This window comes from Bufo bufo, chromosome 10, assembly GCF_905171765.1.
Source record: "Bufo bufo chromosome 10, aBufBuf1.1, whole genome shotgun sequence".
Taxonomy (NCBI): Eukaryota; Metazoa; Chordata; class Amphibia; order Anura; family Bufonidae; genus Bufo; species Bufo bufo.
In genome coordinates this window covers 33,895,300-33,909,769 of record NC_053398.1, presented here as the reverse complement: position 1 = coordinate 33,909,769, position 14,470 = coordinate 33,895,300, and the positions used below count along the sequence as shown (strand labels likewise).

The 14,470-nt window shown below is 47.2% G+C and overlaps 1 protein-coding gene across 1 annotated transcript in view; it reads left to right on the top strand.

Annotated features, from left to right (window-relative positions):
• The window catches only part of IGHMBP2 (immunoglobulin mu DNA binding protein 2), a 65,123-nt gene that overhangs the window by 41,621 nt on the left and 9,032 nt on the right, over positions 1 to 14,470 (top strand). The window contains exons 13-14 of the mRNA XM_040409375.1: positions 3,172 to 4,005; positions 5,402 to 5,586. Of these exons, the coding sequence (XP_040265309.1) occupies positions 3,172 to 4,005; positions 5,402 to 5,586 (1,019 nt within the window). The remainder of the gene's footprint in view (positions 1 to 3,171; positions 4,006 to 5,401; positions 5,587 to 14,470) is intronic.

The window sequence follows — 14,470 nt, the reverse complement described above, 5'->3', positions numbered from 1 at the left end:
CAATAGGAAATATGTGGCATATAAATTACACACATACATCAGGGTTCATAGTTCCTTGTAACCCCAAAAGATCTTAGGGGTCTCCACAGTTCACGGTCCATAGTCTGCAGGAAGGAGGCTGGCCCTCAGGCTTCTCCAGCAGCCCCAGTGACGGTTCAGTCCGTCACAGCATGTTAATTAAAAATTTAGCATAGCCACTGAGTTATTCAATAAAATGTATCTGGATAGCGCCACCTGCTGTTAGTTTTATTTTATATTTCGTTGACCTGCTCACTAAGAAGGTCGCACATCCTCAGTTTCCTCCTTCAACTGCCTCCTGAGCTGTGATAGGGAGAGCTGAGACACGCCCCCTGAGCTGTGATAGGGAGAGCTGAGACACGCCCCCTTTAGCTGCAGCAGAAAGGACACTCCCCCTGAGCTGTCAGCTTGATATAAATGTAGCAGAGCAATGAATGGGGGGATCTCTGGATCCATGTGAGGTACAGGACTGGATTTAGCTTTGTTAGAAAGAGATCGTCATGTACTATATGATGTCTGATTTTCATTTTTACATTAGTTAGTTTACATTAATTAAAACTATTTGTGCATAATATTACATTCAAAGTAAAATATCATTTTGTTATTGTGTCATTCTTGGGAATCGTCCACATATATGGGTGTATTTGTACAGATGTAGTTTACACCAACGACAATTAGCATTTTGACCCAGTGACAACTCATTAACTCAATTAGCATGTGAAAAACATAATCACTTGCTAATTAGCGCTGACTGTCATCGTGCCCTGCAGTAATAGTGTGCAGAGACCTGACGGCACACAATATATGCACCCTGTAAGAATGTATTTAGCACGGTATAATATATTTTTTAATTTTTTATGGGAGCCTATGGGTGAGGGATGCCAAACGTAGGTTTCGAGATAGAACCCAGACCCCCCCCCCTTTCCAACCGGAGAGGAAATGCGCTGTCTGGTATATTTATGGGGGGGGGGGGGGGGGGGGGGCTTTTTCTAAACAGCTCTAATGCCCCCCTGCACCTTATCGACTCCATGACTCAATCTGGATTACCAACATTTTTTGCCTGTCTAGTTCTGGTGAATATTTGAGGATACAGTAGGTTGTAGGTTCATACTTAGGCATGGGTAACATATTTAGGAGGTGTTTATACGTCTCAGGTTCTGCTTAAAGAGGTTTTCCCAGGGTAAAATATTGATGGCTTATCCTTTAGGATAGGTCATCGGTATCAGATCGGTGGGGATCCAACTCCTGGCATTCCCACCGATCAGTTGTTTGAACACTGCGTCATCATCCCAGGCATGTGACGTCACCTTTACTGGTCACATGGCCTATGGGCAGCTCAGTCCCGATCAAGTGATTGGGCCTGGGCGGCAGTACCAAGCCCAACCACTATACAATGTAGGGCGCAGTGCTTGGTAATCTGTGAGGAGGTCACATCGCTCATACTCAGCTGACCGGCGGGGGTGCCGGGTACTGATCTGATATTAAGGACCGATTCTTAGGATAGGTCATCGATATTGTACTTCTGGAAAACCACTTTAAACTTTTAGCTACAAATATGAATTTATATGCTTTTTTTTTTTTAAATCAGTACATTTTGATGCAGAAGTGCATGAAAGCACCCATAAGTGTAAAGTGGTATTTACCGGTATGTGCACAGTGAGTATGGGATGGGTTTTTAATTTTATAATTCGGGTTTTGTGTTTGTCAGTGCTGTGAAAACTGTCTAGGCAGCAGTTAAGGTAAAAGTCTAAATGCCAAGCTTTGCGCGGTGCACCTCTCTGGATTGTTGGTTCCCCCCTTTAGGCCCTCGTCATGCAGTATTTCCATATATTGTTGTTGTATACACCTGGTTTGTTAGATAGTTGTAGTGATGAAGAGTTAAGCTTACGGTTTAATTACACAGACTGAGCTCTGCTCCTCTGTGTATAGCGACTATGAAAACCCTCTTTTACAGATGAAATCATACAGCAGCGTCTCTCCTAATCCTCCCGGGTATCAGTGACTGCTGGCAGCTGTCTATTAGCTTCCCCCGTGCACGGAATAATTTTAATTACAAATCTAGATAGTGCTTACACCTCGATCCACCATTCTAATTATCTATCTATCTGTCTCATATCTGCAGTATCTGTCTCAATCCGTCTATCTTTCTGTCTCATATCTTATCTGTCTGTCTGTCTATTAATCTCATATATACAATATCTATCTATCTCTCTATCTAGCACCTTCTGTAGGCCAACTGGCATCTATATATATCTTTCTCTCTCTCACCCACTCGCAACCCCTTTAACCTCTTTATGCGCTGCATACTATTACATTGCTGCAAAACCCCCAAAGGTTTTATAAAAGTTATACAACGCATTAGATGTACCCCAAAATGGTGTCATTAAAAAATACAGCTCATCTCACAAACTGCAAGAATTCATAGGGTTTTGTTGACTGAAAAATAAAAAAGTTATGGCTTTTAAAAAAAAGTGGAAATGAAAAAATAAATAAATCACAGTATCCTGAAAATAGTCACCATCCTACGGCTAGGTCAACAGTATTTAAGTGGTTCGCCGATTTCATAATGAAATGGTTTTATCTGCCCAGAGTACCCCAAACACTGCATATTTTTTGTCCGATATATCTTTTCTATCCCTGTCACTGCATCCTGGCAGGTTGTTTACATGTGGAACTTCCTGTTTTCATCAGTTTCCTGCTGGTTTTTCTAGCCATACCCAGCATGCTTTGCTCTGTAATGTCTCATAGGGCTTGTTCCGCCTAGTGAACATGGAGCATGACTGCTGCAGAGCGACCAGTGTGGCTGGCGGAGTAGCCCTGTGAAATATAATGGAGCAAAGCATGCTGGGATTGGTTAGAAAACACAGCATAAAGCTGACAAAAACAGGAAGTTCTGCATGTAAACATCCTGCCAGGATGCAGTGATGGTGAGAAAGGGGAAAGGAGAGCGCTGAGACCTAAAAAAAACAACTGGTGTATAGGTAAAAATATGCAGTGCTTGGGGTACTCTGGGCAGATAAAAACATTCCTTATAAAACTAGAGAACCCCTTTAAAGTCTGTAAAAATCCTTTTAAGTAGTTTTGTCCACCAGTCTATTAATAGGTATTAAAATAATAATTTCTTCATTGTTTGATTTCTTTTTTTTTTTTTAGGTGAAGTAGGATTTTTGGCTGAAGAAAGAAGGATAAACGTAGCCGTTACCCGCTCTCGCCGTCATGTGGCTGTTATTTGCGATTCCCACACCGTCGGGAACAACAAATTTCTCAAGGACCTGGTGACTTACTTCACTGAGCATGGAGAAGTCCGGACTGCATTTGAATACCTTGATGACATCATCCCTGAGAAGTATTCCCATGACGGTGAAAGTTCTTGTAAGGCCGAAAGAAATGTTAAAAAAGACAATAACGCTGAGTCAAAAAAGACTGGCCCTCCAAAAGCGGGAGGCCAAAAGTCCAGTAGTACCGCAGAGAGTCAGCCAAAGGGGGTTGGCAAGGCAAAAACTGCGGACTCTGCCGGGACTAAAAAGAAGAATATGAACTTAGATGCACAGGCCGAAGATGCTTCCAATAAGGACAAGCTAAGGAAGACCATTCTTGAGTTTGTAGAAGATAAGAGTAAGACACACTTAACGTTCCCTTCAACACTAACCTCACATGATCGATTGCTGGTCCACCAGATTGCAGAAGAATATGGAGTGCAGCACGTTAGCACCGGAGATGGCAGTAATAGATGTATTTCCCTCACCAAAACCAAAGCAATTTCAGCTGTTTCCGAATCTCAGACAATGGATGACTCCACCGATCAGAAACATTTACAATCGCAGACAGTGGAGAAGACCGCAAAGCAAAAAGAGGTCAGCCGAGGCGTGTCTGCAAGCAATGCTGATCTGAGGCTTCTACATACGGAGAGGATGCAGAGGGAGAAGGCAAAACTGGAAGAAAAGAGGAAAAAAGCGGTCACAGAAAAGAGGAAATCGGATTCTAAAAGTAGGTGATGTAGAAACGGGCAGAAACCTCTTAATATGGAGTCTATAGATGTAATAAAATTGTAATCTAAAGGGGTTGTCTCACCTCGGCAAATGGCATTTATCATGTAGACAGCGTTAATAGAAGCCACTTCCTAATGTATTGTGATTCTCCATGTTGCCTCCTTTGCTGGCGAGAACCATTTTTCCATTACATTATACACTTCTCGTTTTCATGGCTACGACCACCCTGCAATCCATCAGCGGTGGTCGTGCTATAGGAAAAAGCGTCGGCCTCTCTGGTGGCCGGGACCGCAGAAGTGCAAATACGCACGCAGTAGCTTCCGTCCTGGCACCTCGTATCTGCGCTGCTGCAGTGGCTGTAACCATGGAAACAAGAGGTGTATAATGTGATGGGAAAAATGGTTTCAGCCAGCAAAGGAGGCAATATCGACAATCCCAGTACATTAGGAAGTGGCTTGTATTAAGTTCCTCTACATAATAAATTGCCTTTAAGGGGGTTGTCTTTTTTATGTATTTATTAAAGGGGTTCTCCGGGCTTTGCAGAAACACCTTCTGACCCTGTGGAGGAAAGACCGTTTCGTCAGTACTTTCCCCTCTGTCGGTGGCCAGACGGGGCGAAACGGTCTTTCCTCCACAGGGTCAGAAGACTCCAGGTTTTTCTGCAAGGCCCGGAGAACCCCTTTAACTAGGAAATCATCCATTTTTTTATTTGTGTATTAAAGGGCTTCTGTCAGCCCACTAAACCGTTTTTTGTTTTTTTTCCTTAATAATAACCCCTACACTGCGATTTATCCATACATAAGTAAAATAATAATTTTGGTTCAGTAGAATTTGCTAAAACCCTATTTTTATAATATGTAAATTACCTTGCTACCAGCAAGTAGGGCGGCTACTTGCTGGTAGCAGCCGCATCCTCCGATGGTAATGATGCCCCCTCTGCTTGTTGATTGACAGGGCCAGCGGACGGGATCTTTCTCCGCTGGCCCTGCCTGTTTTCATTCAATATCTGGCGCCTGCGCCGCGGCCGTACCTATCTTCAATCGGCGCAGGCGCACTGAGAGGCGGCCACTCACTCGGCCGCTTGATCCTCAATGCGCCTGCGCCGGGTGTAGATGTGACGTCACCGGCCTAGGGTGAGCTGTGAGCACCGCGGCCTCTTCAAGCAGCTGATCGGCGGCAGTATCGGGAGTCAGACCCCCGCTGACCCTGAGGATAGGTCGTCAGTATGAGACACTCGGAAAAAAAACCTTAATGAGAGCAGATTTTGGGCAGTGAGGATCCCCCACAGGTGCTCCAGTTCTGTCTGTGTGGGATCTGTCAGCCACCCATTATCCTTTATATCTTTCTTCACACATGGCCTACTTTCTCTTCTTTTGTAAAATTTTCTGTTACAGGTAAAATTGATATAAAACCCGAAGCAGAGAACCTGGACACGGACAACTTTGACGCGCTGATTGCGGCTGCGGTGAAAGCGGACAGCACTTGCGGTTTTGCTAAATGCAAGTCCAGCGTTGTCACAGTGGGGGACTTCTGCATACACTGCAATAAGCGCTACTGCCTCAGTCACCATATTCCAGAGGTAATCCATGTTCTATATGTGGAGGTCTCCTCACTTGGTGTCACACTGATGTGATGTCGCCACTAACAATTTAAAGGGACTCTGCCAGCACGATTTCGGACTGTTACCTGCTGTAATACATGAGTAGTAATGCAGATATGGACTCCAGATTGCCACTTTTTATTACCCTATTGCCCCTCGTTCCCCCGTGCTGTCAGGGTTTAAAGCTGCACTGAAAGCATTGTCAGGACTGCTGTGCGCACAAGTCCTCTCTATTATGTCAGAACAGCTCAGCCATCCCAACAGCAGGGGAATGGGGGGCAGTAGGAAAATTAAAATCTAGCCTGGCCTCCTTATCTGCAGTACTAAGCATGTATTACTAAGATAATAGTCCAAAATCGTGGCGAGAGGTTCCCTTTAAGGCTAGTTTCACACTTGCGTTCGTCATATCTCTGTATCCTGCTTTGCCGGGTACTACATGGACGCCGTCCAGCCCCATTTTACTATAATGGGGTACGGCGGAGATCAAGCCGCAAACCCAAAAAATAGGCAGAGAATTGGCTGCGCTCTTGATACAAACACCCGTTTTCATTCTGCTTGTGGGTTTATAGAGCAGTCGGAGCCAGGACTACAAAGCTCGGTCCTTCGTGTAGTGGAAGGAGCTGGTAACTGAAGCACTGCTCCTGTGGAAGTGAATGGGGGCTGAGCTGCAGTAATCGTCTCCATCCACGACACACAGCGGACTGAGCTCTGCAGTTCCTGCGCTAGTCTGAAATAGCCGATCAGCAGGGGTGCGGGGTGTCAGAAATGAGGATAAGCCTTCAATAGTAAAATCCTGGACAGCCCCTTTAAAGACGTTTTTTTTTTTTTTTTCCACTTTGAGATGTTCTTGAGTTAACATAATTCACTTTTGTGATTACGGAAATGATTATTCCGGCAGAGCAATGATATAGGTTCTGGCAGATCAGAGGCATTTGAGGACACCGCTGAGAAGCGCTGGCACGTGTCGCTCCTTGGCAGTGTTTTCAGTTGAGTTTAATAGTTTGTCCGGGAAGGAGTTAATATCCCTGGTATGCCTCCGTTCCCCCATCGGGAGATAGATGCCGAATCATGCGACTTGTATAAATGCCTGCAGGCTTGGAACGAGCAGCTGCTCCTAGCGCTGTCCTAGGGGACCCCTCATTAGACCATGTTTAGTGGATAACCAACTACTACTATATTAAAGCGCAAACCCATAGCACTGAATTGGGTTTCCCACTTAGTATAGTATCGTGACTCCCATTACCGAAAATCATTGTTATGGTGAATTTCATTCGGCTGGCCCATCTGTGACATTGATGTCATGTCGCTAGGATATGCCATCAATATGCTGTATGAAGGTGTGTAGTACTATGCAGGTCGGGTGTGCAGAGGTCTGATACACAGACAGGAGGTGTACACCAATGGATGTGCCTTTGACATGTTAAAAAGATGTCCAATCTTGGAGTTTGGACCCGCTCCATCGCTTGGGTAGGGAGGGGGGGGGGGGGGTACTGGGCTTTAGTTGGGTAGGGAGGGTGGGTTTCCTGTTGATAAATTATTGAATGGGAAATGTGGTTCTGTACCAGATATACTTTGTAACCAGAATACGTGATTTTATGTGCTTCTTGTATCATGGTTTATGTTACTTGTGATACTTATGTAAGTAACTATCTGTCCGATCGTGTAATGCTATGGTATTTTTGTCATCTACTGTTGCATATATGCTATACAGACTGTCTTCCTTTGTTTTGTTATGATTTTTTGAAAAACCAAATAAAAATTATCTGATTCAGGATATGCCATCAATCCCAGATAGGTGTGTGTCCGTCATCTGGGACCTGCTCCTATCTCCAGAACAGGGCCCCAAACTGAACGGAGAGCACACTGGGCATGCAGAGTTTTGGGTGCTCTGCTATTTCCCGCAGTCCTATAGGGGTGTATGGAGCGGTGGCCGCACTTGTATGGTCCATCCTACATTCACCACTATGGGAGTTCCGAAAATAGCAGAGCGAGTGCGCTCAGCCATTGCAGGGAATGGAGAGAACCAGGCAAATGTGGCCGTCGCTATGGGACTGCGGAAACCACCAAGCGCCCAAAACTCCCATAGTGGTGAATAAAGGGTGGCTGCTCTCTGTTCACTTGGTTAGCCCTGTTCTTTAGATAGGAGTAGGTCCCAGAGTTAGGACCCGTACCTATCTGAGACTGATGGCATGTCCTAGCGATATGCCATCAGTGTCTGAGATGATCCAACCCCTTTAAAATGACCAAAATAGGGATTTCGAGCAACAGGAACCACATGACTGTATGAATTAGTCCACGTGAAGAAGAGGTCATGAGACACGTCTGCACATCTTCAAGTTGGTAACACTAAAACCTCGCCAGCAGGACTGACAAAGCCGTCGTCTTAGAAATTGATCAACCATTTGAGCCCTACTGTGGGCAGCTCCGTAACCATCTGTGAGCCTGTCCCCTCGCATTCCTTCTGCTTGTCTGAGAATGCGATCTTGACAGAGGTTCGTTCATCATGTCATCCAGTAGATTAGGCTTCCGTCTGGTTCTGTGTTCCAGATATTATCTGAAAGGGAGTTATGAGGTTGGTACATTGCTGGCGTACCACACAGGGACGAAGACAGAGTGAACGAACCTTCTCTGATCTTGTCACACGTTACGATCAGTACGAGACCAAACAAGAACTGCAGAATGTGAACGTCTCAGTCGATGGATAACTCAGCAGATACTCCGCAGTATTTCCGATGAATCGCATGTAAACATCTGCTTTGGTGGATGCGATTCTTCTCTAGCAGACATCGTCGTCTTGTAGAGTCTGTATTGTAGCCAGTGGATATTAGGCACAGCTCAGCCCCATTGAAGTGAATGGGGCTGAGCTGTGATACCAGGCACTTCCGCTATCAAATGGACTAGGCTGTGCTTGGTCAGTTGAGATTGCCTTCAGAAATACCTGATCGGCGGGGGTCCCAGGTGTCAGATCCCCACCGATCAGATACAGAGGAAATCCATTTGAGAATATCCAGTTGAAAAATCTTAGAAAACCCATTTAGGGTCCATTCACAAGTCCGTAGTGTATTGCGGATCCGCAACACACCCGGCCGGCACCCCCCACAGAACTGCCTATTGTCTGCAATTGCGGACAAGAATAGGACATGTTCTATTTTTTGGAAGTTTGGTGCTGCGCTCCGGAAATGCGGATGCGGAGAGCACGTAGTGTGCTCTCTGCATCCATTCCTGCCCCGTTGAGAATGAATGGGTCCGCACCCTATTCCCGATATTGCAGAACGGATGCGGACCCATTTGCGGACGCGTGAATGGACCCTTTCAGGGGTTAGGTGTGGATGACCTATCCAGAATAGCTTACCAATGTCAGATAGGCGGAGGTCTGACACCCTGCACCCCCACGATCAGCTGTTTGGGGTACACACCAGAATCGAAATAGCGATTTCCTGCCGTGTCGAGCCAAGGGCAGGCAGTCGAGTGCAGGTAGTGATGGGGAATTGAAGGAATGAGTAGCGGCTGACGGCTACTCTGCAGCTCTTAGCTCTGCTATAAACCCCCAGAATTCAGCTTAAATGAGAACAGAGCTAAGAGCTACAGAGTAAACCATCAGGCAGCTTCTCTGACGGGTTTCTCTGAACAGGAGACAGACCAGCCTGCAGTGTATGTGAAGACAAACGGAGCAACATTTTTAATGAAAATCTTTTAGGAAAACAATGTTAGCCCATAATAGGTGCAATATAAAAATAGCTATTTTTTTTTTTCTTTTTTTTTATAAATGTCCTTCAATTTGTACATGGGCTTTAAAGGGGCTGTATGACATTTTTAATATTGATGGACTATCCTCAGGAGACGTGATTGGTGAGGGTCTGACTCTCTGCACCCCCGCCGATCACCTGTTTGGAGAGGCTGCAGCACTACAGTGAGCGCTGTGGCCCCTTCCTAGGCCAGTGATGTCACGATCACCAATCACGTTGCCTTGACGCAGCTCGCTGTGGCCTTGGTAAGCTGTTAGGAGGCCACAGCGATCACGGGAGCACCACAGGCTCTTCAAACAGCTGATTGGCGAGGGTGCCAGGAGTCGAGCCCCCACCAATAAGATGATGAGGATAGGCCATCAATATCAAAATCTCAGAAAAACCCTTTTCTCGCTCTTCATTGGGGGACACAGACACCGTGGGTATAGCTATGTCCTCTAGGAGTTCCCAATCCACCCTCTGGGGTCGTTTGGTTGATAATTCCCCACCTGCGCAATTCCAGTGGGGGACAACTGGAACTCCCAATCCACCCTCCCGGACCTCAGTTCCCATTCCACCCCCTGGGTAGTTTGGTTGATAAGCCCCCACCTGCGCAGTCCGCAACTGCCGAGATTCTGAGGGGTAGACCTGCGCGCTAGCGGACCACAGCAGGTCATTTTCTCTTCGAATATCTCCACACCCCCTCCCTTCCTCCCCGGATCACGCTTAGGCGCACCCTCTCTCACAGGAGTGGGTCCGTCTGAGGGAGGGGGGGGGGGGGGGAATCACTGATTCAGACCCTGACATGAATCCGAAGCAATCTCCTAAGATTTCGCCTACGGTGGCCAGCAGCACTTGTCGTAGGCATTACCCCCTTCCTTAGGCGGAGTAATTGCACTACTTTGGTATACAGTACTGACCTTATACATTGTCCCCTGCCATAGGTGGACTAAGTACAATAACACGGGTTTCAGTGCTGGACGTATACATTCCCCCTTCTGTAGGTGGCGGAATTGCATCTCCACTGGGTTCAGTACCTTTAGGTGTGGCCAAAACAACTGTTTGGAACATTCTTAAAAAGAAGGAACGCATCGGTGAGCTCAGCAACACCAAAAGACCCGGAAGACCACGGAAAACAACTGTGGTGGATGACCGAATAATTCTTTCCCTGGTGAAGAAAACACCCTTCACAACAGTTGGCCAGATCAAGAACACTCTCCAGGAGGTAGGTGTATGTGTGTCAAAGTCAACAATCAAGACTTCACCAGAGTGAATACAGAGGGTTTACCACAAGATGTAAACCATTGGTGAGCCTCAAAAACAGGAAGGCCAGATTAGAGTTTGCCAAACGACATCTAGAAAGCCTTCACAGTTCTGGAACAACATCCCATGGACAGATGAGACCAAGATCAACTTGTACCAGAGTGATGGGAAGAGAAGAGTATGGAGAAGGAAAGGAACTGCTCATGATCCTAAGCATACCACCACATCAGTGAAGCATGATGGTGGTAGTGTCATGGCGTGGGCATGTATGGCTGCCAATGGAACTGATTCTCTTGTATTTATTGATGATGTGACTGCTGACAAAAGCAGCAGGATGAATTCTGAAGTGTTTCGGGCAATATTATCTGCTCATATTCAGCCAAATGCTTCAGAACTCATTGGATGGTGCTTCACAGTGCAGATGGACAATGACCCAAAGCATACTGCAAAAGCAACCAAAGAGTTTTTTAAGGGAAAGAAGTGGAATGTTATGCAATGGCCAAGTCAATCACCGGACCTGAATCTGATTGAGCATGAATTTCACTTGCTGAAGACAAAACTGAAGGGAAAATGCCCCAAGAACAAGCAGGAACTGAAGACAGTTGCAGTAGAGGCCTGGCAGAGCATCACCAGGGATGATACCCAGCGTCTGGTGATGTCTATGCGTTCCAGACTTCAGGCTGTAATTGACTGCAAAGGATTTGCAACCAAGTAATAAAAAGTGAAAGTTTGATTTATGATTATTATTCTGTCCCATTACTTTTGGTCCCTTAACAAGTGGGAGGCACATATGCAAACTGTTGTAATTCCTACACCGTTCACCTGATTTGGATGTAAATACCCTCAAATTAAAGCTGTCAGTCTGCAGGTAAAGCACATCTTGTTCGTTTCATTTCAAATCCATTGTGGTGGTGTATAGAGTCAAAAATGTTAGAATTGTGTCGATGGCCCAATATTTATGGACCTGACTGTATATGGTGAGTACGTTCCAGTGAGTCAAGTGCTTCATTGACTGTATTCTCTATCCACCACTCCTCCTTCTCTGGGAAAGTGGTTATGCTGGCACTCTGGTAGCAGCTACAGCGTGTTCTCCTCCACAGGTGCAGCCTTTCGCTAATGCTCGAGTCCGTGGTCGCTGCAGTGGGACATCCCCTCAGGTAGGGGCCCTACCCTGGCGCTAGCTTGACAGTTGCTCCTGTTCAGCGCCGTTCCAGGTAGAGTTTTTAATGTTGCTCTACTTAAACTGGGGCAGTATGGTACGTGGCTTCTACGGATAGTCTCAGGCCTCCCCCTCAGTTTTGCGCTGACGGGGCAAGCACTGGCTACTACTGTGGGAGCGGTATTGCTTAATCCTTGGCTACTTCTGTATAGCGCCAGTCTCAAACGGGAAATAGGCTTGGTATTAGCCTATTCTTTCCCTGTCCTTTTTCCTCCTCTGGATCATGGTTCATAGACACCCCGCATGCCTTGGTAGTTCCTATGTTACTACCTTCCCTCATCTGCATTTGCACGGGGTATTCTTTTGGTGGCCTTCCATTCCAGACACGTTCCGGTCCCGACTGGTGGGCTATGGCGCCCTCCACATCCCTCCTTCTATGGGGACTCCTTCCATTGGTCTGGGTGTGCTAACGGTATCTACACGAAAGCTCCCCACCTTCTCTCCCCAGGAGGAGTTCCGGAAGCATATGACATGGACGCCCTGACATCTCCTTGGCGGGAGTTCTCCCTCCTTACGTGTTTTTTTCTCTCCTACCCAGGGTTCTACGGAGGATCAGATGGAGGGCATTCCGACAAATCCTAGTCGCTCCGGATCGGCCCCATTGCGCGTGGTATGCCGACCTCGTTCTCCTTCTAGGAGATGTCTCTTGGTCACTGCCACTCAGAGATGACCTTCTTTCAGGGTCTGGTCTTGCATCTGCATTTAGGGTCTTGGTTGACGGCGTGGCTATTGAAACCGTCATCCTGATGTGGAGAAGGTTTTTCGCCGGACGTCATCTGCACTATGATTCAGGCCGGGAAGCCTGCACCGACTAGGATCTATTATAGGACCTGGCGGTCCTCCTGGGATTGTGTGAAAGCCAGGACATTCCCTCACTCCATTTTTTCTCTCTCCACGGTCCTATCCTTTCTACACACAGGGTTGGACTTTGGTTTAGCTCTTAGTTTTCTTGATGGGTCAGGTATTGGCGCTTCTATCCTGGGGCAGCTTCCAGCGTCCTCTGGTTCCCCTGGTGCTTCCAGCGTCCTCTGGTTCCCCTGGTGCCCATGGAAACTTTCCTTCAGGGAGTGGCACATACGGTTCCTCCGTAGCACCCCTTACCGCCTTGGGATCTGAATATAGTTATCTCAGCGTTCCAATATTCTCCCTTTGAGCCCTTGGGGAGATCTCTCTCCGGCTCCTGTTCTTGTGGCTATCACATACATCAGACGGGTGTCCGAGTTGGGGGTGCTCTCTTGCAGAGAACCCTTCCTGGGTCTTCACAAGGATAAGGCGGTTCTCCGGCCCATTCCTTTTCCCCCCCGAAGGTGGTCTCTGTCTTCCACATCAATGTAGAAATTGTCCTTCCTTCACTGTCGCTCTCCTCACTCCCTAGGGAAGGGAGTTACGTCATTGACGTCAGGGCTCTGATCATTATTGGCAGCCTCCAGTCCCTTCCGGCGTACGGAACCTCTTTTTTGTTATCCGGAGGTTCCACGCAAGGGATTGGCAGTCTCCAAGGTGGCAATTGCACGATGGATTCGGTCTGCAAATGCTGTACCATTCCGCACCCGGTGCGGGGTTCCGCCCTTAGGTGTCATGGCTCGCTCCACTGAGTGGTGGACGCTTCTTGGGCTCTTAAGGCATCGCGCTTCGGCTGCGCAGTTGTGTAACGCGGCTACCAGTCCTCCTTACACACATTCACAAAATTTTACCAGGCTCATACTTATGCATCGGCGTATGCTGCTTAGGCCGCATGGTCTTGCAGGCGGCAGTTTCTTAGATACCAGCAGGGACGCTTGCTTCCATGGGTCTGTGGTTTTTCCCTCCCCGTGGACTGCTTTTGGACGTCCCACGGTTCCTGTGTCCCCCAATGAATATGTGCGAGAAAAGGAGATTTTTGTATAACTTAGGCTACTTTCACACCTGCGTTAGGTGCGAAAATTTTATTTTTTATTTTTTGTTTTTTTGTTCATGATAATGCAAACGGATCCGTTTTGACTTTACATTGAAAGTCAATGGGGGACGGATCCGTTTGAAAATTGAGCCATACTGTGTCATCTTCAAACTGATCCGTCCCCATTGACTTACATTGTAAGTCTGGACGGATCCGTTTGCCTCCGCACGGCCAGGCGGACACCCGAACGCTGCAAGCTGCGTTCAGGTGTCCGCCTGCTGAGCGGAGCGGAGGACAAACGGTGCCAAACTGATGCATTCTGAGCGGATCCGCATCCACTCAGAATGCATTAGGGCTGGACGGATCCGTTCGGGGCCGCTTGTGAGAGCCTTCAAACGGAGCTCACAAGCGGAGCCCCGAACGCTAGTGTGAAAGTAGCCTTACCAGTAAAATCTCTTTCTCGCTCTTCATTGGGGGACACATCACCCACCCAATATCGTTGTTCGACCACAGTTGGCAGTTGCTGGTTAGAACCTAGTTGGGTCCTTCGGCATGGTTGGTGTTCCATGTTTTTTCTTGGTTGGCTTGCTTCTCCTACTGCTTGTACACAAACTGAAGCTCTCTCTCCAGGCTGGAGGGGGTATAGCTGCCAGGGGAGAAGCTAACAGCTTTTACTAGTGTCAACGCCTCCTAGAGGTCATAACCCACGGTTTCTGTGTCCCCCAATGAAGAGCGAGAAAGAGATTTTACTGGTAAGTTATACAAAAATCTCCTTTTAAG